We start from the raw sequence: 22481 nt of genomic DNA, 5'->3' as shown, positions 1-22481 counted from the left end.
CAGATAATGATTCACAGACTCTTACATACAACAGAGTTGAAGACAAACAGTTCATGTTCATGAATAGAAAGAATTCAGTTTAGCGAAACCCAAACCCCCCTGTCCCGAATTTCACCCATTCTCATCTGGTCACCCTATTCCACGCGCCCACTCCCTCCCCCCGCATCTCGTTAACTGCAACGGCGACCGACCTCCATCTGCCAAGGCCCTGTGAGTGTTTGTCAACCTACCTCCCTCACATACTGACCTCTCTAGCTCTCTCTTTCTCAGCTACACACAGACACACACACAGGCACATAGAACAAGTGCACAAAACGCAACCCTACACTTTTACCTCATACCTTGTAAAATGTATTTTCTCACTCACCGTTGTGTGGGTGGTGGTAGTCTAATGAGAAGCCATGCTCACCTACCCATTTAACTCTCTGCCAGCGTTAGGAGGTACAGTGGGAACACTTTGTGTGAAGTTTTCCTCCATAATGTATTATTTAACACAGCTGTGTGCGTTATTATGTCCTATAATGACATTATAGGTAAATTAATAATAAATTAAAGGTTGTACGAACATCGTGATGCTTTCTGTGAACATACTGATGAGGGAGTGTGATTACGCCGGCCCTTACCGAGTCCTATCATTATATAGTAAGTGCTTGTTGTTTGCTTCAGCCATAGTTTTAGGAATACATTTCAACAACTATTAGATTAGTTGCCCTAAGAACATGTGAACAAAAGAAAGGAAAGGGTCTGAATACCTTGTGAAAGCACTGTATATGTGTACTCTGACTGTGCTTGAAGAAGACAGTGACAGGTCAGCATAGACCTCATTCAGTATCTTGACAGAAAGCACGGTTTGCCTCCTTTTACCTGGTCATGCAGAATTGACCCTCGAACCTATAAAAATAATTGTTTTTGTATTGTAATGATATATTATAAGCATTTTCAAAGTAAACGATGTTGTAGCTACAGGCTACGTAGATGTTTCCATGAGTTTTACAGTGTCACCCACTGTACTATAAAAAAAATAGTTCAGCAAATTCATTAAATTCAGGAAACATCATTAAAAGTAACAGAAGTGATTGGTATGATACACTATACCATTCATACACAGTATATAGAAAATATATGGATATATATGTATATAGCTAGAATACCTCTCTGACACATACCTCTCGTTTTCAGTACCTCACACACATACATGACATATGTGCATGTAACACACACCCATACAATTTTTTTTTGTTTTTTTTTAATGTAATACCTCAGTTGTTTTGTTGCTCATCTCTTCCTCCTCCTGAATAACCACTGGGCCGCACCACACTTCCTGCCTCCGTGTGTGTGTGTGTGTGTGTGTATGTGTGTGTGCGTGTCTTCTCCTTGGAGCCCTGCCCTGTTGATCGATCACCGTGCCCCCACCTCCTCACCTTCCCGCTGTCTTGTGATAGGTTCGGTGCCGGCAGATGGTGGTGGTGGTGGTGGTAGGAGGGGATGTTGTCGCTCACCTCTGCGGGCCTCCACACATCGACTGTACCTGTTTCAAGTCCCCGTCTGAAACCGACAGATTCTACCTCACCTCTCATCTCAGTGCAGCTGCCCCCTCTGTCTGCAACACTAATATGCACGCACACACACACACACACACACACATACACACATACAGATATATATATTTATATACATGTATGTGTGTGTGCACACAAATGAGTTGCCAACATGGACCCGTTGAGCTTGCTGCTCCTCTGCCAGTGTACAGCAGGGCTTTTAAACGGGCCATGGATCAACATCTGACAGCTGACTTGGCGGACTTTGTCATTTTTTTCCCCTTTTTCATTTTTATCACACACCACACGGGACCAACAGTCACTTTGGATTCTGTTTTTATTTAGGAACCTGAAATGACAAAAAGGGCAGGGTGAATTTGTGACATCGCGGTGTGCCGATCGAACTTTTAAAAGTAAGCTGTCAGGGGACAAGAGCAGCTGGAAGCTGGGACTCCAGTGGAAGCCATTTTGGCCCGATTGGGTCAAGCCAATGGACTATGTGGGTGGTGACTGGGAGGTAGAAGAACAACAAGTGAGTCAGCAGTATTTGCCTGTGGATATGGATTCATCCTGGCCGAGGGGAGGGGAAATGGCGAGAAAGCACCTGTGGTGGGCGCCGATGTGACTCAGGCCAAGCCAATAGCAAACCACCACACAAAAATGGACCTTTTTTTCCTCGCACCTGCAGTACATCTACAGATCCCTCCCTCACAGTCGCAGCAGAAATGGACACTAAGCCATTTAAAAGACGTTCTGAGCGACTGTTCTATCCCAGAGACTTACAATACGAATTAAACACTGCTGAAATAAACTCCACCAACCATATCCCGACTTACCATCCACTACAAATAACTATCAGGTTTTTTTCTGTTGCACTAAAACCACAATGTCTGTATCCCTTGGTAGCCCTGATCCCTTCCTTTATCCCCTTCCCCCCACATCTTTCCTGTTCCTGCCTGTCTGAAGCAGTCTTAATAATATCTTGTAAAACATGTCTCACACAGACACACACAGATAATCACATACAGTCCATTATCTCACCTCTTGATTACCTGTTGAAACCAATAAGGACTGTGACATGGCCTTCAGGCGCCACTCTCAGTGTTTCTAATCTACATTGCAGGGTATTTAAATAGAACCGTAAGCGCTGATTATACAGGGATATCAACACACACACACACAGCAGCAGCAGCACACACTCAGCAATAGGATGATCAAGCAGTACAGTTTCACACTCACTGTCTCCAGGTCTGCTGTGTTTGTACCACACTCTGCTCACTATCACTGTGAATGAAAGCCATGTTGCAACCGGGTCATGGCTCAGATAGGGAACCGCTGGTTTAGTAAATCTGACATATTAATGTGCCTCACAGAGGTCAGTAATGCAAATATACACTATACAGTATAGAGATTGCATATATTTATATATATATATATATGAATATAAGTGTTACAGTTATTGTATGTGGCATTAGAGCTATCAGTGGCTGAATTCATGCTTCCAGCTCAAATCCGATCATGAATCTGTAGCAGAGGGTGTCACGCCTCAGTTTACCCACCTGTGTTAATATCTGTAAAATATTATTTATGAATTATTTTCAGTGAACGTCATAATATATTATGATGTTTGTTGGCCTCGTGGTGATCGCCACCTAACCGTCATAGTTTACCTACCTTTTGCATACCTCTAGATCACTTCATAGAGCACAAGAAAATACCTTAAACAGAGACGTGTTTGTCCTGTTTTGGGACTACAAAGATGAGATCAGGTCTGGTCCACATAGCTTCATGAACTGAGATTTAGATTTGAGCTGGCAGCACAGCCTCTCTGTCTGTGTCTCTCTCTCTCTCTCAGCCAAATGATCAGTGGAGAAATCCTCCCCCTGTCCTTTAAAACAAAAACAAAAAAACACACACACACACACACCAGCACCACAGAGCACACTGCCTTCAGCCATGATCAGTTGCACCAGCATAGCAAAGAGACAGACCAATAGTCAGTGACCGTCCTCCTCACCAAAAAGCCATTCTGCCTGGACGTCAGTGATAGCTATCATAACTCTATGTTGTATGTTCTGACAGCAGGCAAACCCAGTCAGTTCTTCAAACCTGATCCGTTGGTAGATTAAATTTCAGTTGACTAGATTGAATCTGGTTTTGTGGACAGTGTATTAATTTGCAGCCAGGCACACATGGCCAACAATTTGAGCTGCTGCAACACACTAATGGCATGGAGGGCTTGTTCTAGCTTTTATGGCTCTATTATCTCCGTGTAGTGCATTCACGAGAGAAGAAGTTATGAAACTTTCTTCTTCTTTTCCCAGAAGAGATACTGTATATAGATTGATAACAGAAAAATGGCTTTGCTCTGCATGTTTTAGATGGCCTGGCTGGTGGTTACATGAGGCAATTTTGCAGGCAAAGCAAAGTTAAAATTCCTCCCATTTTTTTTTTTATTCCTCGTGACAATAAAGCACTCTTTGACAAAAGCAGCAACAGCTGAGGGCCTTCAGATGTTGTGCTCTGTATTACTACCCTGTCCCTCTCCACACTTCCAAGCCAAACTGCAAACTGAAAAGTCTCCATCTTATCCACAGTGACCACAGAATTGTGTTTTTTCTCTCTCTCTCTCTCTCTCTCTCTCTCTCTCTCTCTCTCTCTCTCTCTGTCTCTTAGACTAAAGTTAGGGTTATGATATGTTTACAATGAACTAAAATGTGAACTTGATGCTAAGCTCTGCCACTGCAGCATGGCACAGAACTCTAACAACCACTCTGAAGCAGTTCAACTCTCATGCAACTCTTTTTCCACAAATACATTTTTTTCACTTACCCTGGGAAACATCATTTCTCTCCTCACCTCTCTGTCCCAGTCCCTCCATCTCCATTCTGCCCCCCCACTCCCAGTGTTCCCATTCTACTCTCCTGTGTTTTGATCTTCTCCCTAATTTACATCCCAATCCTCAACCCTTTCTTTATTTATTTCAGTCTGTCCTCTCGGTGTGCACCTCCTCCTTCCCTGCCCACACACACACACACTCACAGAAACCTACTCCAACTCATACTAGGACTCTTTGGTGGAGAAAGATGACAATCCCTGCAGGAATATATCCACATGTGGAATGTAAAATACTGAAATTGTACGATTAAAGACACGGCGTGAAGTCCCACACTCATGTTGTTTTTGATGTTGTTGATGTTGCTTTTGTTGTGCACCAAGTGTTCGTTGTTCTGCTTCTTCTAGGGCAGGTGAGTTTGCAGGTGGCATTAAACCCCCAAGCATGTGACAGACTGCTACTGATAAGTCCCTTTTTTTTTTTTTCAAAATATAGTATGATTATAAAAGACTTGTGGTTTGAGGTCTGAAAAGCCTGAGCGATGTAAAGCAGGAGATGAAGTGACTTTGCTTTGGACAGACAAAACGCTGTTTTTTTAAAATGATTATTCTTTGATGTTGTAATTAATTTGCATTTGATTTTCTTGGTAAGTGAATGTCTGTCTATCTGTGTTGATGCTTTACTGTGAGAAAATGGCTGTATATGCACTTTCAGACCATCATTGGTGCAGTGGTAGCTAGAGCTCAAACGTCACCCAAGGGTCAGGGTTCAGTTCACCTTCAGTTCAGTTAACTGAAAAGTAAGATCCTGAAAACTGCCCGCTGTTATATGTAATATGTAGGAATAGGCCCACTGGTCCCATTATATGTATCTGATGAGAGTTGTGGCTCTATAGCTCGCTATGCAGTGTGTATGCTAGCTCTTTCATTTTCGCAACGTTATCATAGTTGACTTGCATTATTCAAACTATAACGTCTTAGTAACACAAACTTTACACTGGTTTGGATTCACATCTCAGATTTTTCAGAAATTACTTTTAACCAATTATCAAGATTTGAAGCACTTGAGTTTTCCCGCCTTTTTTGTCAGTTACCACCACAGCAACCTGTGATAAGTTAGCTAGTTAGTGCATACTTCCTTTTGAGCTGTAATTTCATCTTAATTGAGCAACTGCACTCGCTGCCACGTGGCGTTTACTGCCTCTTCAGACACAGGAAGCTCTACCTTTGGCATTAAATTAACTGTAACTCAATTAGGAACAAATTAGGAAGTGAATTTTCTTTAATCTGCTGCCACATTCGAGTAATTAGCATTTTAACAACCATAATTTCTACACAGTTTACAAGCACTCATACTTGTTGAAGGTGTTCTAGGTCTAATAGACAACTTCTTCATCACACGGACTTTACCTGCACACTCACACAATTCACAGCTAACTGCTAACTAGGTTTTGGACTAACTTGACAACAGGTAATTATTATGTAAACAAACAAATTACACTCACTTTCATGTGGAATTTAAGCTCTATTTCTTTTGGCAGATGATTAGCTTTAACTGAATTAGTAAGTAAATAACTGATTAGGAGCTGAATGCTATTGGTATTTCTGCAAACCTGGATTAAGAACTCTCTTTTTGGTGTGAAAAGATGATCAATGGAAAACCAGTATCAAAGCTTCTTCAGCTTCTCATAGTCACACTTTTAGGATCATGTTTCTCACCTGTACGACAAGTCAACATACTGTATCCCAAACCCTTAGCATTTACATTGCCTAGATCTACTGTTCACACTGGACCACTGGGCTGAAGTCCCACAAAAGGGGGTGTATATCTTCTCTAAAGAAACTCCAGCTAACTTCACAAAACACACATAATACATTTGTTTTTTTAGGGACAATATGAACATTTTTGGTGTGGGTAGGGAGGTTGAACCTTATGTTTAACTATTTTTTTAAAAAGCAAGACATTTATACTTTAGCTTTTTTGCTACAACTCATATGGGAGGGAAATTTTAAATCTGGGGTGAAAAAAATCCTCTCCTGGTCCCCCCAAAAAAGTCAGACTAACCTCCATTCAGAAAAATAAATAAATAAAATTACAGCCCTCCCCTTTTTCTGACCCTCCCCCCTCTCTAATATATTTTTGTTCTGTCCCTTAAGATTCATCCATCATGTATTCACATATTGTTTCCACACTCCAATTTAATTAGTACATCACTATTTTGTGAAGATATTTATTTAATTGTAAATTAGGGTTTTGCCAGCTCCATCATCCAGTTACTTGAACTGAAAGTGAATGAACCCGAATCCTGCTTTCCACAGTTGCTTGGGCTGTATCACTTTCTAAGCTGACCCCTGATCTGGGTCAAAAAAAAAAAAAAAAAAAAAAACCTACATCCTGATCTTAGCCTTTACATTGCTCAACTTTTATCTGGCTCATCTTGCAATGTATAAATCTGCCGTATATTGATCTCAATGTTGTGACGAGAATATTGCTTTTGATGGAAGATAAGCCTCAACATGCATAAAAAAAAGAAAAGACCTAAAGAAACATGTTAAAAAGATCACAAAACGGAAACCAAAAAAAAAAAAAGTATACAACTTTTCATACCTCATCACACTGCTTTGTGCCAGAGTAAAGGATGAGGAAGTGATCAGTCTCAAGCGTGGAAAACCACCAGTGGTTGGCGAAATGTGGACCCAACAGTGGTCTCAGGAGGATTAAATTTGAATTTTTTTTTAATAAAACTTGGTGGCTTGAAGAGTTACATTTTATCTGGTCTGAAATATTAGCCTGAAAAAAGCCACTCAAAATGTAAACTTGTTGAGGGTAAAAAAAAAAATTCTTACAGGATCTGTTCAGGTTATATGGTTATGACAGTGTCGTGGCTCTAGAAAAAGATGTTTGAAAATGACAGCACTTACTTTGTTATATCAATAAGGAACTGATGAAACATAAAGCCATGCTTTGAGTATTTATCCTCAGCTGGCAGATATTTATTCTTTCTCCTCGTGTGCTCTGCCCTGACAAACCAAGAGAGGACTGAAGCTTCATCAGGACACGAGCTGAGGTGCATTGGATAGTTTGGCCAAATGAAACACTTCAATGTAAACTGAAACTACTGTCTCGAAATAATCAGCAATGGCAAGGAAATTAAAAACGGCGCTTCTGCCTCCTAAAAGCTTTGAAAAGAGATGTTATCCTCTTCGAGCCTTCAAATCTCCTCAAGTGAAAATATGCAATTACACACGTATTTGTGACCAGTGTACTTTAATACAGGCCAGTAAATTGTGCCTTGAATACAAAAAAAGTTTAGGACCCCAAGTCCTGGACTACTGTTGAAATGAAAATGTCCTCTCTTGTTTTTGTTTGTTGCTCCCTGCAGCTCCCCTTCACAGTGACTTAATGCAGTAAGCGCACAACCCGGCCCTAATTAGCGAAACTGAGAGACATCATGTGAGGCCCCCGCACAAGCAGGAGGCTATTTCCTATTTTGCGAAGCAGCCATAATATTTTTTTATTTTTATTTTTTACTTTTGGCACAGCACAGTGTTGAATGTAAAGCAGAGTGAGATGTGGGGTGAAACACCCCAGACGAGAGTTTGATGGTGTTTTTGATAATGCTGGTCACGGCTTTGTAACGGGCACGGTCATTGTTTGTCTTGTTTTCTGTGACAAATCATTCACGGCACAATCAGAGAATGGCATCTCAGTGGCTCAAAGCTGTTTGTGTTTGTGGCTATGTGACATTCATTTTCAGCATCATAAAATTATTTGATATCAATTTGCCTGCTGTGTTTCTGTCTAGAGTGTGACAGTACACATGACTGACGCACACACACACACACACACACACACACACACACACAAGCTAGAAAATGAACAATAACCAAAATCTAAAATATGGACATTGCCCACAGAGCATACAGCAGACAGCTGCTGAAGAGGGTTTGAGCTGAGCTGTCCCAATGAGTGAGAACAGTGTGTTTAGTGTTATGTCATTCACCTCTATCAGATTCCATTACTGATCCCATTAAAGTGGTTCCACGTTTTACGTTTGCACAGTTTTAAAAGCATCACACACACAGCTTCATCTGTAGGAAAGTTCTTTCCCTAACGTCATGTCTGTAGATGTTTATCCTACCGACATGAAGTTTACTCTCATGACAGAATGAGCCAACATCGTGAGTTCTTTCTTTGCCTTATCTTTACAGGTCAGTCACATGTACAACAAGAACATTAGAGTGACAGGTGTGCTGACAGATGTGGATGTGTTGGGTGTGGCCAACAGATGGTGCCTGTTCCTTCTCTGTAGCACTCACCTTGAGCTGACTGGGAGTGCAGCTGGGGCTGTGGGTAACGGCTGGCAACGTCCACTGTTTTGGCCAACCACTTTTGTGAGGACAGTGTCCTCCAGGCTCAGTGGGAGTAGACTCCTCACTCCATTCCTGCAGTTGTAGTGGTGCAGTTGGTCAGCCTGAGTACTTTTGACCACACCTGCCTTTTGCTATCTGGACAGCCCTGTCTGTATGTCCATTACTCTGAAGGTAGAGAGGACTCCCTTCTAAACTTCCTCATGTCTCCTGAAGCTAGCTGAGGCACATTATCACACAGGGATACCATGATGTGCAAATGTAGCTTTCAGCCTAGCTACGACCTGACAGCTAGTAGTTGTTGGGAGACTTAGAATCTCTAGGTATCTAAAGTAATAGACACTATCAAGTAGTTTTGCCTTTTAAAACTCACACGGGTTTATGGCAGCTGTCTGCGGTGGTCTGGATGGGAGCTCATATGACATTAATGGCTCTTTTCTCTGTGTGTCCTTGTTTTCTCTGCACACTGCTGCACTTTAGTTTTGATGACATCTGACATTTCGGGCCACCAAACAGATTGGCTGGCTCTTTATCTGCACTTAAATCAACCCTGGTGCCCATCATGCATCCTGTCTAAGATCAGCTCTTTCATATCTGCAGGAATGTCTATGCGACTTCCTCTGATGATGAAGCCGTCTGGCCGAGATAGCTCCCCCCTTCACCTGATAGAAGTGTCTCTGGCACTTTCTCTATATACTCTGGAGCTGCAGATCATTTTCTGTGTTTTGTTCTGTCGGATAATAAAATGACAGGACCTTCTGATTATAACAACTTGTAGTGTGGGATGGATCCATGGCTGTGGAATAAAACAAGCAGATCTCTTTTCTTCAGCTTCAGGTAAGTTGTGATCCTGCCATTCTCCATACCTTTGGTATAGTTTGTTTCATCTGTATTACCTTTGTTTGATTCCAGAGGACTCTCGGGACATCTAGAGTATTCTTATCCAGCCTTTTCTGGAACCCTGTTTGGTTCAACACCTGAAAAGGAACTTGCTCCATCTTGGAGGGCTGTCATCCTGGTGCTCTGGTTGAGGGATGGGTGGCACCTCTGGAGGTATGACTCTCTGCTCTTGTCTCTTAGTAAGTAAGATGATGATGAAGTTGTTAGTTTTACATTTTATGTGAACTGATCTTAGTATACCTGTTGTGTGTGTGTTAAGTGCAACACACAGACTGTCTTTGCCTATTCTGTCCAAATGACTGGGAGCAGCTAATTGATCTGCTGCTATAACAGCCTCCACTTTTCTGTGAAGGCCCCTCTGTAAGATGTCTGAACCTGTCTGCAGGGATCTGCTGCCTCTGAGCCACAAGGGCCCAAGATTTGATCTGGTGATGACACTAGACAATAAGTGTTATTACAACTAAAGTTATTACACTTTATCCTGAGGGGAACAGGAACGTTTGAAGTCACTTCATCCGGTAGAAGTTGAGACATTTCTCTCAAAAGCACAAATGTCAATCATACTCATGATACTAGAGGAAAAGTGAATGTCACAGCAATCCATCCAATGGGTGTCCAGATATTTTAGTCTGGACCAAAGTGCAGGACTGACCATCTGACAGACCGACACTGCCAACCTTACAACTATGTCTAAGTGTAGTGTGAGCAGAGCAGGTACAGTCCTCAGTTCAGGTCACTAGGATTTTGGCAGCATCAGAGTCAACACACAGTCAATGTAAAACTGGAGCTGATGTGTAATAATACGCTGAAGGTGAAATACCTCCAGTGTAGACACTCTGTTAGAGCCACTCCAGTAGCGTAGTTAAAAACCCTGGGCCAGTTTGTATTATTCTTATAGCCAGCTGTGACCACTCAACCTGAAGGTAACAGGATACAGATATAATTCACAGAGGGGTGGACAGTCAGTGGGGGCCCAACAGAAACCTTCTGCCCTGTAGCCCTCTGAACCAGTCAGTCCAGCTGTGCCAGCCACCAAATGACAAAATACAATATTATTTCTAATATTCCCAGTAGCCTCTGCAAACCAGTGCTTACCTTCAGCTGTGGCTTTAGCAAGTATTACATCATGGTTACTGCATTACCAGTTTCCACAGAGAAGAGTACAACAGTGGCAGCAGTCACACAACATGGTTCCAGTACATCATGCCTGAGCTCATCATAAACTCTCACATCTAAGGTGACTGGAGTGGTCAAACATTTGTCAGTTTTGGTTAAATGTGAACTTACTAACAGAGAATTCAGGTAGAATTTCTGTCAAGCATCAGACACACCAGAATGAATGAAGAGGCTAAATCATTACGAACAGTATCCTTTGTCATTACAGTGGTGTCGATGTGGGGTCAGAAGTTCATTATGTCCACTGATGTTAGTAACACTTGTAAAACCTGTGTTAGAAAAAAAAAAAGCCTGTCCCTTCTCTTCTGATTCCTGTCAGCTGACAGGAGTAATCCTACAGGCTGTCAGTAAAGTACGGTAAAACTTTCCAGTACAAACCACATTGTTAAACCAGGTAAATTATAACATGTTAAAACTGATTTGATAGATTAAATTAGGCCACATTAAGTTTAATTTGAATGAAAATTTAATTTTATACTGAAGACAAGTCCAGGCACTTAGTTTCTTTCCTGAATCCAAATTCTCTCCCGAAACAGTCTTTATATGTTCTTTGTTTATATGGAATTTAAAGCCATTATTTAACTTAGAGCTACATAATACTCACACTGCATGAGCTCAGTGTAAATGGGTTATCTATGGTGCACTTCTGCTAAATTTGGAAACAAACTACTGAATTATTACGAACTCTGAGACTCATGAAAGCCAGTCGATGTCAAATTTGTTTTAGGGTTGTTGTGGAGGAGATGATGTAACAATGAGCAGCTTTGCTCTCCACCAATCCAGAGTCCTTCACAGCCCAGCCCTGCCGCCAATCCAGCCCCCCACCCCCCCCACCCCCACCCCATCCCTCCCAAAAAACACAGAAGGGCACAGCTGGTACTGAGCAGACATGCCGCAGACTGACATGGATATTGTGTGTGTGTGCGTGTGTGTGTGTGTGAGAGACACACACACACACGCACACCCTCTTACACAGACACAGATTGACAGACTGGGACATCCATTACAGATTTTTCCCCTCAACTAAAGGAAAAGTGCTCCCAGCACTCCTCTAAAATAGAACAGGGTGTTTTGATGATGCTCATATTCACTGACTTTGCTCAGAATTTTGATCACTTTGCAGATTCTTAGAAAAACACAGGTTCACGGTCTCACGCACTTGCCTCTGATTTACGAACACGTGCTGCTGATTTAAGCGCATATGACTGCATTACATAACACGTTTTATCATCATGTCAGGATTTCTGAGATCAATATTTTCTGAAGTAAAATCCATGTCGGGACAAAAGTCATTATCTGTTAAAATACTAAACAATGATGATACTAAAGATACTTTTTTAACCTCTCCAGGGTCCAGTTTTCCACTTTAGTTTTCCCATAAAATGTGCAGGTTAACATTCAGTGAAATGGGCTTATTTTCTCCCGATGATTTTATTTGTTAATTTAATGTCATCTTATTGGTTCCCAAGTAACTTAGCTTGTTTCCATCTAACAGATCGTTTTTGACTCGGTCTTTTTCACATCAAAGTCAAAAAGAAGTGAACAAGTTTCTCATCCAGTGGAAATAACTCAGAGGTTCACTTTAGAATACAAAGGCTTTGCTCCGGGTGAGATTTATTTAACAGGAGGATGAGCAAGTTCACTGAAAAACAGTAGGTAATTGTAGCTGTAATTATTACTAGGATGGGGGTGAAAAATTAAACACTCACATGTGCTCCAGGCAGGATGAAAATCACCGACCAAGGCAGGTGATGTTAAAATCACCCACTTTCCTTAGAGAAACGAAGGACGTGCAGTGATGTAGACTTACTGTTTGCTATACACTCACAAAAGGAAGTAAAGCAGAGGTGGAAGGGAAGTGGTAGAATTGTTTTGAGTGTCTGGAGCATCATTTTATACACATCTTTCCCCAAAATTCAGCCTTGTATATTTGGAAACTTTGGAATCTTCACTAAAATTTAAAATAAATTTCTGTGGTTTGAGCTACGTTTGTGTAAACAGCCCGAGCTCCCGATGACTGATCCACTGGTGCAGTCAGTTAGGTTTAAGAGTCTAAAAAAAGGATCTGCCCCTTTAGGAACAAATAGTCTCATAGACTGAGCCTCTACATGGTTCATTCATACTTCACTACACACATGCATCAGACTCTCCCAAAACGCATGGCTGCCCTTCCCCCATGGATTCATTCATGCAGACTGGTGTTATGTAAGGGAGTTGCCCTCCTCTCCTAGCAGACACGTCCTTGCATAAACTACATGCGTCAGACGAGGACAGAGATGAAGGGAGAGAGAGAGAGAGAGAGAGAGAGAGACAGACAGACAGACAGACAGACAGAGAGACAGACAGAGAGCATAAAAACAGATGAGAGGGCAAAAGAGGCAGAAAAAAACAAGGAGCAGGGAAAACATCAGGGAGAGCGAGAGGCTCTGCCATGGAGCTCAACCTCCAAAACCTGTGGAATGCACACACACACACACACACACACACACACACACGTTTAATAAGAGAGGAGGAGGTGCTTAGTAAAAGGCCATTGGCAGGATGATTTAGGGGGGAGCAAAAGGAAGTGACAGAGGAAGAGTACTACTGAGACCAGAGGAATTTGTTTTGCTTTGCTGGTGAACTGAACATGTTGGTGATGGTGACCATTTTAAGAGAGGTGAAACAGGACTTTGCTTTAGACTGAATCGTAAAGTCAAATCTTTTTCTTAGCATTTATGTCCTGTATGATCGTTCTGATAAATGTCATGGTCTTTTTTTCTGTGGTTAATACAAACATAGTGAATGGTGAAATAAGGTAATGATGGCCTGATGGATGTAATGCTTGCTATGGATGTGATGGTTATGATGATTGTGATAGACAGGTCTAACAGAATGGGTGTTGCTGAGGATCTGTCAGTGATTCAAACCCTCTGCCCCTTCAGAGCCTAACTGTGCACATAATCAACACCAATGTACCAGCTATACATTCAGTAATTTGGTAATTCAGTAAATTTGTTTTTTTTCACAATATTCTGCGGATGGAAATCTCAGTTTAAGATGTTTGTAACGCAGCATTTTCACCACTCAAAATCCAATATGCATCTTTTACAAGTAGCCCCCGGGTGGGAGACACAGACTTAACCATTACGCTGCCCGGCAGGCCCATGGTGTGGAAGGTGGAAGCTTCCAGTGAGGACTGACTTTTTCAGTGAAGAAGGAGACACCTAGTGTCCAGCAGCAGTTAAACCTGTGGAACAGAAAATATTTTCACATACAAAGATTCCAGATTTGATTTATTTATTTTTTGTTCTCGGGGGGGAGAAGGAGTGGATGCAGTGGTTGCAGCTTCTCATATTTTTACCTTATTATGATGCCGATGTGGAGTCTTGCAGTTTGAATTAATGACTCTGTCGATCGTAACGCTGGTGCGGCTACAGCAGTCCTACGACCCCCTCTGCAGGTCAAAGTGGTTACTACCCAGCAATCTGTCATTTGCGAGGGATGATTGATAAGTTCTAGTTACATGTACATGCAGTACAACTCTTTGAGTCATTATGCAAAAAGTTTGAAGTTAATATAATAATAATATTTTCTGTTCTTTCTGTTTCAGGTAATTCAGGTAAATTATAATTCTGCTCTGTCTGAGAAAATGGACAACACCTGCCTTAGCAGTCATCAGCTACCCTTTATCATCCACGGAGGTCCTTGGCCTGATTTGACACCACAAGACTATGACCTCAGGAGCTCAGTGGTCGCCTTTTTGACAGAGATGTGATTGCTGTTGTGGACCACTTTCTGGAGGACCAAGACACTGACTTCTACTCCTAAGGTTTTTTTTTTTTAAATTGACTCCTTATATGCAAGGGTAGTATAGCATCACGTTACATCTTCAGGAGTAATCTAACAGACAGCAGTCCTCTCAGGCTGACTGGACGTCAGCGATCGCTGAATGTCACATCAGCAAACAGTGATTTCTCCTACGTAGCTCTTAAAGAAACTCAGCCGTGTCGTTTTCACCGTTTATTACTGAATGTATGAAAAAAAGAGCAACAACAATCACCAGTGTCATTAGATAAAGTGCACTTCATATAAGCAGTGTCATAATCTGAGACTCAATGAAAGCCTACTGACACGACCAGCCACATCACATCCTACTCTGTAGGCCTAATGCACATGATGATTCACAAGTCACAGGCTCAATAATGCACATCGTGACATACAGTGTACTGCACACTCAGGAAATGCACACTATGAATTGCACATACTGTAGATACACAAAAGGAATATAAACAACACTTTGGCTTACATGTACTGTATATTACAAAGCATGCTGCTGTACAATATAAAACTGCATATACTCAGACAAATACAACAATGTGCGAGAGGTGTCGACTGAGGAGTTATCCTGGTTGTCTAAGTTAGTGGCAAAAATATCTCACATTGTGGCAGTGTTTCACTTACAATCAGAGACTTCTGGTTCCACTCATTGGACCATTTAACAAATGGTCACAGGTCACATATCTAGTTTGTTGGAACCCTACAAAAAACAAAGTATATATGGTTTTTGCGTTGGTTTGGTTTGATCTTCTCAATCATAAGCATATAAGCATATTTCCCAAAATGTCAAATCATCCCTTGTTTTTTTTTTTTTTTTTGCTATTCCAATCTAATAAAATCAGCTTCATTTTAATCATTAACAACCAACCATCTTGCAGTGTAAAATAGTGTAGAATTTCTACAAAGAATAACACGTTTTTGACTGAGAAACACTTCTGAGGCAGGTTTCTAGCTAAGAGTGCAATATGGGTCAAAGATTGTACAGTTTTCTAAAACGCATTAAACATATCGGACAGAAACACATTTTAACACCATCCTTTGGTACCCTGAAAATCTGATTCAATGTGGGGAAAAAAATCGCAGTGTCTGTCTGAAATCCCCTCTGGGAACGACTGGGGACGGAGAGACTTGGCAGTGTTTGCAGGAGTGAGACCAAGACAGAGGGCGCAGAGCCAGGAGGGAGGGAGGGAGGAAGAGAGATGGAGAGGAGGGAAAGACGATGACCGTGTCACATTAACAATACTATTTTTCACCTTCACGAGTGAGCTTAAATTCTTCTGAACATTCCCTTTATACTTGGATATTGTTCTCTTGAATAGTGAGCGGCAGGAAAACACAACAATCTGTACAACACGTGAAAAAATATGGTTATTCACTTTCATTTGGACTTGAAACAAGATCAATCTAATACTGCAAATATAAGTGAGAGTATGTAAACACACTTAGTGAATGCAGTGTACCTGGATTTACACTTTACAATGTATGATCAGCGCATGGTATCACCAGTGTCTTCAGCAGAGGTTTTGTGTTTTGGATTAAGATGATGATTGAAATACCGTACGTATGTGTCAGACGTTTGAGTGTAAGACGTAATATTTTGTACTACACACACACACAGTCGGTGCTGTCAGCCTCAGTCTAAGAGAAAATGTTTTTCATTTTCCACCCCTTCCCTCACTTCCAGAACATTCCCTCACAGATCTGCGGCTTGTTAGAGCTGTAGAACAAGTGACAGAAAGTGATGCGCAGTTAACCCTCTGTTAGTCCTCTCTTACAGTCTGTCTGTCTGACTCCTTGTGTGCCTCACTTGTTCCAGAACTTTCCCTCAGCAGCCAGCCGCTGGTTGAGCCGACAGAGCTGCCGGAGGAAGCTGTCGTTGGGTCCGATTTCTCTTTTCTGCCTCACCATGGCCAGAGCGGTGTGGACATCCATGTTTTGGCGAAGCATCAGGTAGGCTATGACCAAGGTTGGCGAGCGGCTGTAGCCTTCCCTGCAATGAACGTACACTTTACCTGCAGGTGGAAGAAAAAAAAAAAAGCACATGGTCCAGTTCAATTAAAATCACAACAGCAGTATCTGGAACTTTACTTATCAGTAATCTGATATCTGTCACATCTGTCATCTCAGCTCTGTTGTCCTCTGACCTTTCCCGTTTTTGTACGCCAGCGCCTTCTCAATGAAGTCCGCTGCCTCCTCGAAGTAAACGCTGATGTCGAAGTGGTCGGTGTCGCTGGCTGGTACTCCATGGTAGACGATGCCCGTGCCTGCGTAGAACTCGGCGCTGGTGTTGACGTGCATGAAGGAGTTTCCCTCTGCCGCGTTCAGGATGTGGGTGATGCCCAGGCGCTTCAGACGCATCGCGTTTGTTGCCACAAACCTGTACAAGGTGGGTAAATCAAACAAATACGTGACACCTGAAATCTAGAAACAAATATCCCTGAGTTATCTTCACCCACTACATCTACCTCCATCTAGCCAGGTTATTATACTGTGTGTATATATAGCTACACTCTAAATGCCACGTAGTCATTATAATCTTGTCTATTATATTGCACAGTTATTTTTATTCTCCTGTAACTGACTTTATTTCACCGTAGCAGAGGACATTACATGTCACTGCTGACAGAGTCATACAAGAGCACTGCTGAGAGATCTGCTGCATCTCGCTGTGAACCTCTGGGATTCCTGTACCACTTGGCACCTCCTGCCTTTTAGATGCAGAGAGCTAAAAATAGAGTCCATGAACACTGGTGTTGATACTGAATGCAACGTCACGCCTCCCATAAACCGTCTGCCAGGCTCTCAGACTACACAGAGAAAAGAGGACAGAAACATATTTAAAAAAAACCCCACACCATCTCAGAGAGAAGGATCTGCGGTTGCAGGCTCTCTTCACCGGGCTTCACAGAGCTGCAGCCATGGATTTGTGGGTTCTAGCCTATATTTGCGTGAGACCTATAAAAGACACAAGTGTTTCTGCTCTGTCCATTAAGACTCCTTCAGGAAGGCAGGCAGAATAAAGGCAGCACTACAGAGGTTTCCCCTCCCGCAGTGACTCACTGTGCTGAAAAAAAAAATCTAAAAGCTTTCACATCTAGCCATTTAAAATTTAGAACGCATTTGCCTGTAAGTCTAGAATATGCTTTTTCCAACCAGACAGACAGACTCACTGTGTGTGCAGTAATCTGAACAATCACTAATCACTGTCAGGAAATGTTGTATGTGCTTTCATGGTCCTTCAAGAGTATGTCATTTAAACCACTTGCTGTTTATATCTTATTAATGATTTAAAGATTACTCTTACATATATTATATATTGTTATTTATCCTCATACTGGAACATGAACGTGTCCACCATTTTAATCCAGATATTTTAACATTGCTGTCTTCCAGTTCAACCTTTTGAAGAAATATGCAACACACTGTTTAATCTCAGAGGTTCATACAGTTCTACAGAGAGAAATTGATATTAATACAAGTGAATAGTATAGTAATGTTTTTTCTCTGCTCTGTCACACAGATATAAAGTACTGTTTCCAGTCTTTGTGCTATGTTAACTGCATGAATGAAGGTGTTGAACCTTTCTATTCTAACTTATTATGAGTAGTTAAAAACATTTTTTTTCTTTTTATTCTATTGCAGTGCAAGTTGTTGGACTCACACTGACCAGGTCATTCTGTTAACAGTCCCAGTGTCTGTGTGTCATAACATAATTATGATATATGGAGAAAAAAAAAATATCCTCCACTTCTGTTACAGATGATGGAAACATTACAGGCCCCGAGTGTGTGTGTGTGTGTGTGTTTCCTTCCACACTGACTCACTCACAGTTAGCAGGGACATAGAGGAGTCCAGAATGTTATTTGCAGGTACTGAAATATAGAGTACGCCTCTGTGGATACTTCAGTTCAGCAGGGGACTGACAGGTTAAGCACAAGCTATTTTCAACTCTTCCATTCCTGCCATCTTCTGCTCCATTTTGCCTTTTTATAACACTCCACCTCCTCAAACATTAAACAAGCCTCTAGTCTGATGCCGCCCCCATGTCTTTGGCTCCCTGCATGCCTCTATCAGCAGACTATATCTCAAACAGCATAACATAAACTTGCTGTTTTTTTTATGCATATCCCAACCAAAAAATACTTAAAAATTATCCCATATAAAAAAAATTCAGTGACTGATTCCATAAAGGTCCATGATATTGTTAGTCATGGCAGTCATCAACAACAAAGATTATTCTAGAAAACGTGTAGGAGCCAATCATATCAACATCACATCAAACACACACACACACACAATGTTTAGAAACTGAGCTTTAAAGGATTTCAGTGCTGATCGTTTACTGTTAGTTCATCTATTTTCTCTTTTGTGGTGTACTAATCTAATAATAATAATAATAATAATAATAATAATAATAATAATAATAATAATAATAATATATTCGGAGTCATAATTTGGCTGGAGCTGTATAGCATCAATGCGCGGCCACAGTAATAGAATATAATGGGTAAACAGAGGAAGAAAAGATCATTCCGTTGGAATTCGTTGATTTCATTGTCATCAGATCAGAGGGAAACTGATTCCTCATCTATGTGGGCTGTTAAAGCTGCGTGACCTGAATTAGAGAGAGACGTGTTTACTGTAATGTAAAATATTCCCCACGTGAAAAAAGAAACAAAATAATAATAATAATAATAATAATAATAATAATAATAATAATAATAATAATAATAAGCAGATTTTAGTGTGATCACAGCAGAGACTCACGCATTGCCGACGTAAATCCGCGGGTAAACCTCGTGGAAGTGTTTTGTCGGCCAGCTGTAAAAACCGCTGTCGTCCGTCAGCAGGTCATTGAGTTGCTGCAGAGACACCTCGAAGCTCGACATGTCCAGTCGGGTCGGAGCTGCGGTCTTCACCTGTTGGTTGTGTTTGTTCTTCATTCCCGGAGACCGACGTGCCACCTCCAGCGGACACACACACACACACACACTCAGTGGGAGGACGGTTAGTGAATGTGGCGGACAGGTGTCGGTTTACCGGGCTGCTCCGCTCTGAGTGGCCTCCTCCTCCTCCGCCAGCAGCGGCTCTGAACACTGAGCTGCTCAGTGTTGGTAAAGACCAAACCCACATCCAGGGCCGGCCTTGGCTTTTTTTTGGGGGGGGGGGGGGGGGGGGGGGGGGGGGGGGGCCCTAGGTCGGTGGTTCCCCATCCAAGGGGTCCCAAGTATGTACATTTTGAATAGAGTGTTATAGATGGGCTGTGCTACGGTTGTGTTTCTGTTTACTATTATTCTGTTGTTTTGACTTTGGGGAGTTTGCTGAAAGAACCGTGGCCCTCGCTTTTGTTCAGGGGACAACTTTGCTGATTTGCTCTCCAAAAAATAAAATACTGACACAAGGAATTTTACTGTGCAACAGATAATTTTTTTATTGCTATAGAGAGTTGAAAGAAATGTTTCAGTTGATAGGCACTGCATTCGTAATGCTTTCAAGAAAGTTTTTTTTTAATCTAAAGTGCAAATGCTGCAGTTTGTCATCAGTCAAGCTAGCACTCAAATCAGTTAGGAAGAGAAAAGTTCTTCTCCAGACAGCCCTGCATCCCTGTGTGAAGAATGACTTGAAGAGAAGCTGGTGGGAGCTGATTTCACATGTCCCACACCAGCTTAACTCTCCACAGTCAAACTGCAAACTTCCTGCCTCTGCAGCTTGGCTTTGAGAGGATACTGCTTCAGTAGAAGGAGGAAAAAAAATAAAAAATAAGGAGGAGTCACAGGACAAATAAAACACACAGGTGGCTTAGCCATAATTATGGTATGGTCAGTTGATAATGCCAGACCAGCTGGAAAACATCTGGAGGAATGTATGAGCCCCGCTTTGTCCTCTGAAGATCTCGTGCTGAGGCTAAACAGCAGAATAGCCCTTTAGGTTTACTACTCCCTCACCTACCTAAACTTTCAGAAGCTGTTTTGACTTGTAAATCCAGATGGAAGCTGTTTAAAAAAAGTAAAACTTTTGCCCCTTTAGCAACTTTACAAGGAAAACGTTTCATCCATAAGAGCTAGAATCATCCATTTCTGTGCTTTTTAAGCATCTACGGTGGCTAAAAGGGGTCAAACAAAATCTGATTTCCTGTGTGCACCATGTAACTCCTCCTTATCCTTCACCTTCTGGAAGCTCATTATGCCTACTACTTTGCAATTAGGATATTAGCTGAGATAGTAGATTCCTAGCAGGTGCTAATCTACAGCAGATAGGCTGGCTGGCCGCCTGCCCCTTTAGCACAGCTCAGGCTGCAGCTTTGCTGCCCGGCAGCGTAGGACTTTCAGGAAGCTGTCAATCTTGTGGGAGTCCCGTCGGAAGCAGGACATCAGGAAATGGAAGTTGATCAATTTGGAAATCTTGTCCTGGCCGATGTCGTTGCCTCCGTCGTAGGGCAGAGGGGAGATGGCCTGAGCCGCCGGACCCATCTGGGATAGGAGTCAGGGAGAGTGGGAGGAAGGGTTGGGAAAGGAAAAGAAAAGTCTTTTAGTTTTCATTTTATGTTAGCGTTTTGAATAAGTACAAAGGAAATTTGTCCACAAGTTCTTCATCCCAGACTTGAACACCTTGCCAGATAGGATGTCCAGACCGTCTCCCAGGTTCTTGGAGTGCTCTTGCAGTTCTTGGATCTTGCTGAATATGCTGCTTTGTGCTGGGTGAGGCAGAGTGTAAGCAGAGGTGGACAGGACGACCAGAGGGTCCACCCAGGCTTGGAGCAGAGAGCGAGCCAGCGACATCAGGCGTGACTCCTGGAGGACAAGTCAAACACATAATGTCTTTAAAGGAAGCATAGTTATCAGCAACACTGCACTGTTCAAACATCTGTCTCCTGCTGGACAGGAGATGTGAAATGTCCAGAGAGAGGACGGGAGCTGTAAAGTGAGGACATCACTGAAACAAATAAAAGTAAAGAATAAAGGAGAAATTAAAAGAGATACAGTAACTTACTGATTCTTGAAGAGCTTGGGCCTTATCGTTGGGCGTCTGTAGAGACGAGGTGTGGCACATCGAGGGACGGGGTGCGATCACCCGACCGATAGGAGGGAAATGAGTGTCCTGGGACGCACAGAAGAGGGTTGTTATATGCACCGAAGAACACATTTTTCAGTGTGATGTTGATTTTTGTAACATAACTGAATTAAAAACTACAGGCTGCCTGGAAGGCTGGACGTCAATATAAAAGCTTTAAATAGTGCAGAACCACTAACCTGAGCTTTTAAGGAAATGAACTTACTACCCAGGTAGTATTTCATTCATGCTGTTCTGAATACACGAGAAAACTAGACTTGCAAACAGGTGTAACGTGGTTCAAGCAGGAATCAAGAGCACAGCTGCAACAACAGCTTTGACTGGATGGAGACACGTTTGTGAGTTTGGGCTGATTCAGGCGCACTCAGACTACACACACACACACACACACACACACAAACAGGGACTGACCAGGTCTTGGGTGAGTGTTGTGCTGAGGGAGTGCAGTTTGTCAGAGCGCTGAGAGGCTCGGTCCAGTAGGTCGCTGACAGGGACAGCTACGCATGACGCCACCATACACAACACTGTGGCGCAAAGAAACATGACAGAGAGGATGCAGAGTTCAGCAATAATAGCAAAGTAGAATTGCTAATGATTGAGGAATGAATGAAGATTAGATTAAAATGGATCCTTTGAAGTTTTACACATTTTACAGCAGAAAACAAATTGTTGGCAGGAATTAAATAGATGAGAGACAAAGATAGACAGAAAAAATAAGCTCATCTCACCCGTCATGAAGAATTTGCTTCCGCTGGTTCTGCTGTGAGCCAT

General features: G+C 42.1%; 2 protein-coding genes across 2 annotated transcripts; both read right to left on the bottom strand.

Annotated features, from left to right (window-relative positions):
• Nucleotides 1-15375: 15375 nt before the first annotated feature.
• On the bottom strand, nucleotides 15376-19694 carry LOC121198232 (dual specificity protein phosphatase 3-like). The gene is made up of 3 exons (XM_041062218.1): nucleotides 19407-19694; nucleotides 16784-17016; nucleotides 15376-16651 (listed from the first exon to the last, which is right to left on the bottom strand). Exons 1-3 carry the CDS (start codon nucleotides 19580-19582, stop codon nucleotides 16443-16445), a joined length of 618 nt encoding a protein of 205 aa, XP_040918152.1. The 5' UTR covers nucleotides 19583-19694; the 3' UTR covers nucleotides 15376-16442.
• Nucleotides 19695-20917: 1223 nt separating this feature from the next.
• On the bottom strand, nucleotides 20918-22481 carry prl (prolactin). The gene is made up of 5 exons (XM_041062776.1): nucleotides 22439-22481; nucleotides 22122-22234; nucleotides 21630-21737; nucleotides 21248-21430; nucleotides 20918-21109 (listed from the first exon to the last, which is right to left on the bottom strand). Exons 1-5 carry the CDS (start codon nucleotides 22479-22481, stop codon nucleotides 20918-20920), a joined length of 639 nt encoding a protein of 212 aa, XP_040918710.1.

This window comes from Toxotes jaculatrix, chromosome 18, assembly GCF_017976425.1.
Source record: "Toxotes jaculatrix isolate fToxJac2 chromosome 18, fToxJac2.pri, whole genome shotgun sequence".
NCBI classification, from domain to species: domain Eukaryota; kingdom Metazoa; phylum Chordata; class Actinopteri; family Toxotidae; genus Toxotes; species Toxotes jaculatrix.
The sequence above is the reverse complement of the archived record's forward strand: the minus strand, read 5'-3'. Positions and strand labels throughout refer to the sequence as shown.

Excerpts from the sequence above, each read along its gene's own strand:
- LOC121198232 (XM_041062218.1), bottom strand. The coding sequence starts at position 19,582 with ATGAAGAACAAACACAACCAACAGGTGAAGACCGCAGCTCCGACCCGA. Across the intron at positions 17,017-19,406 it reads CGGATTTACGTCGGCAATGC|GTTTGTGGCAACAAACGCGA; the intron begins GTGAGTCTCTGC and ends CACCTTGTACAG. Across the intron at positions 16,652-16,783 it reads GGCGTACAAAAACGGGAAAG|GTAAAGTGTACGTTCATTGC; the intron begins GTCAGAGGACAA and ends TTCCACCTGCAG.
- prl (XM_041062776.1), bottom strand. The coding sequence starts at position 22,481 with ATGGCTCACAGCAGAACCAGCGGAAGCAAATTCTTCATGACGG. Across the intron at positions 22,235-22,438 it reads AAGCAAATTCTTCATGACGG|TGTTGTGTATGGTGGCGTCA; the intron begins GTGAGATGAGCT and ends TTTGCGCCACAG. Across the intron at positions 21,738-22,121 it reads CAACACTCACCCAAGACCTG|GACACTCATTTCCCTCCTAT; the intron begins GTCAGTCCCTGT and ends TGTGCGTCCCAG.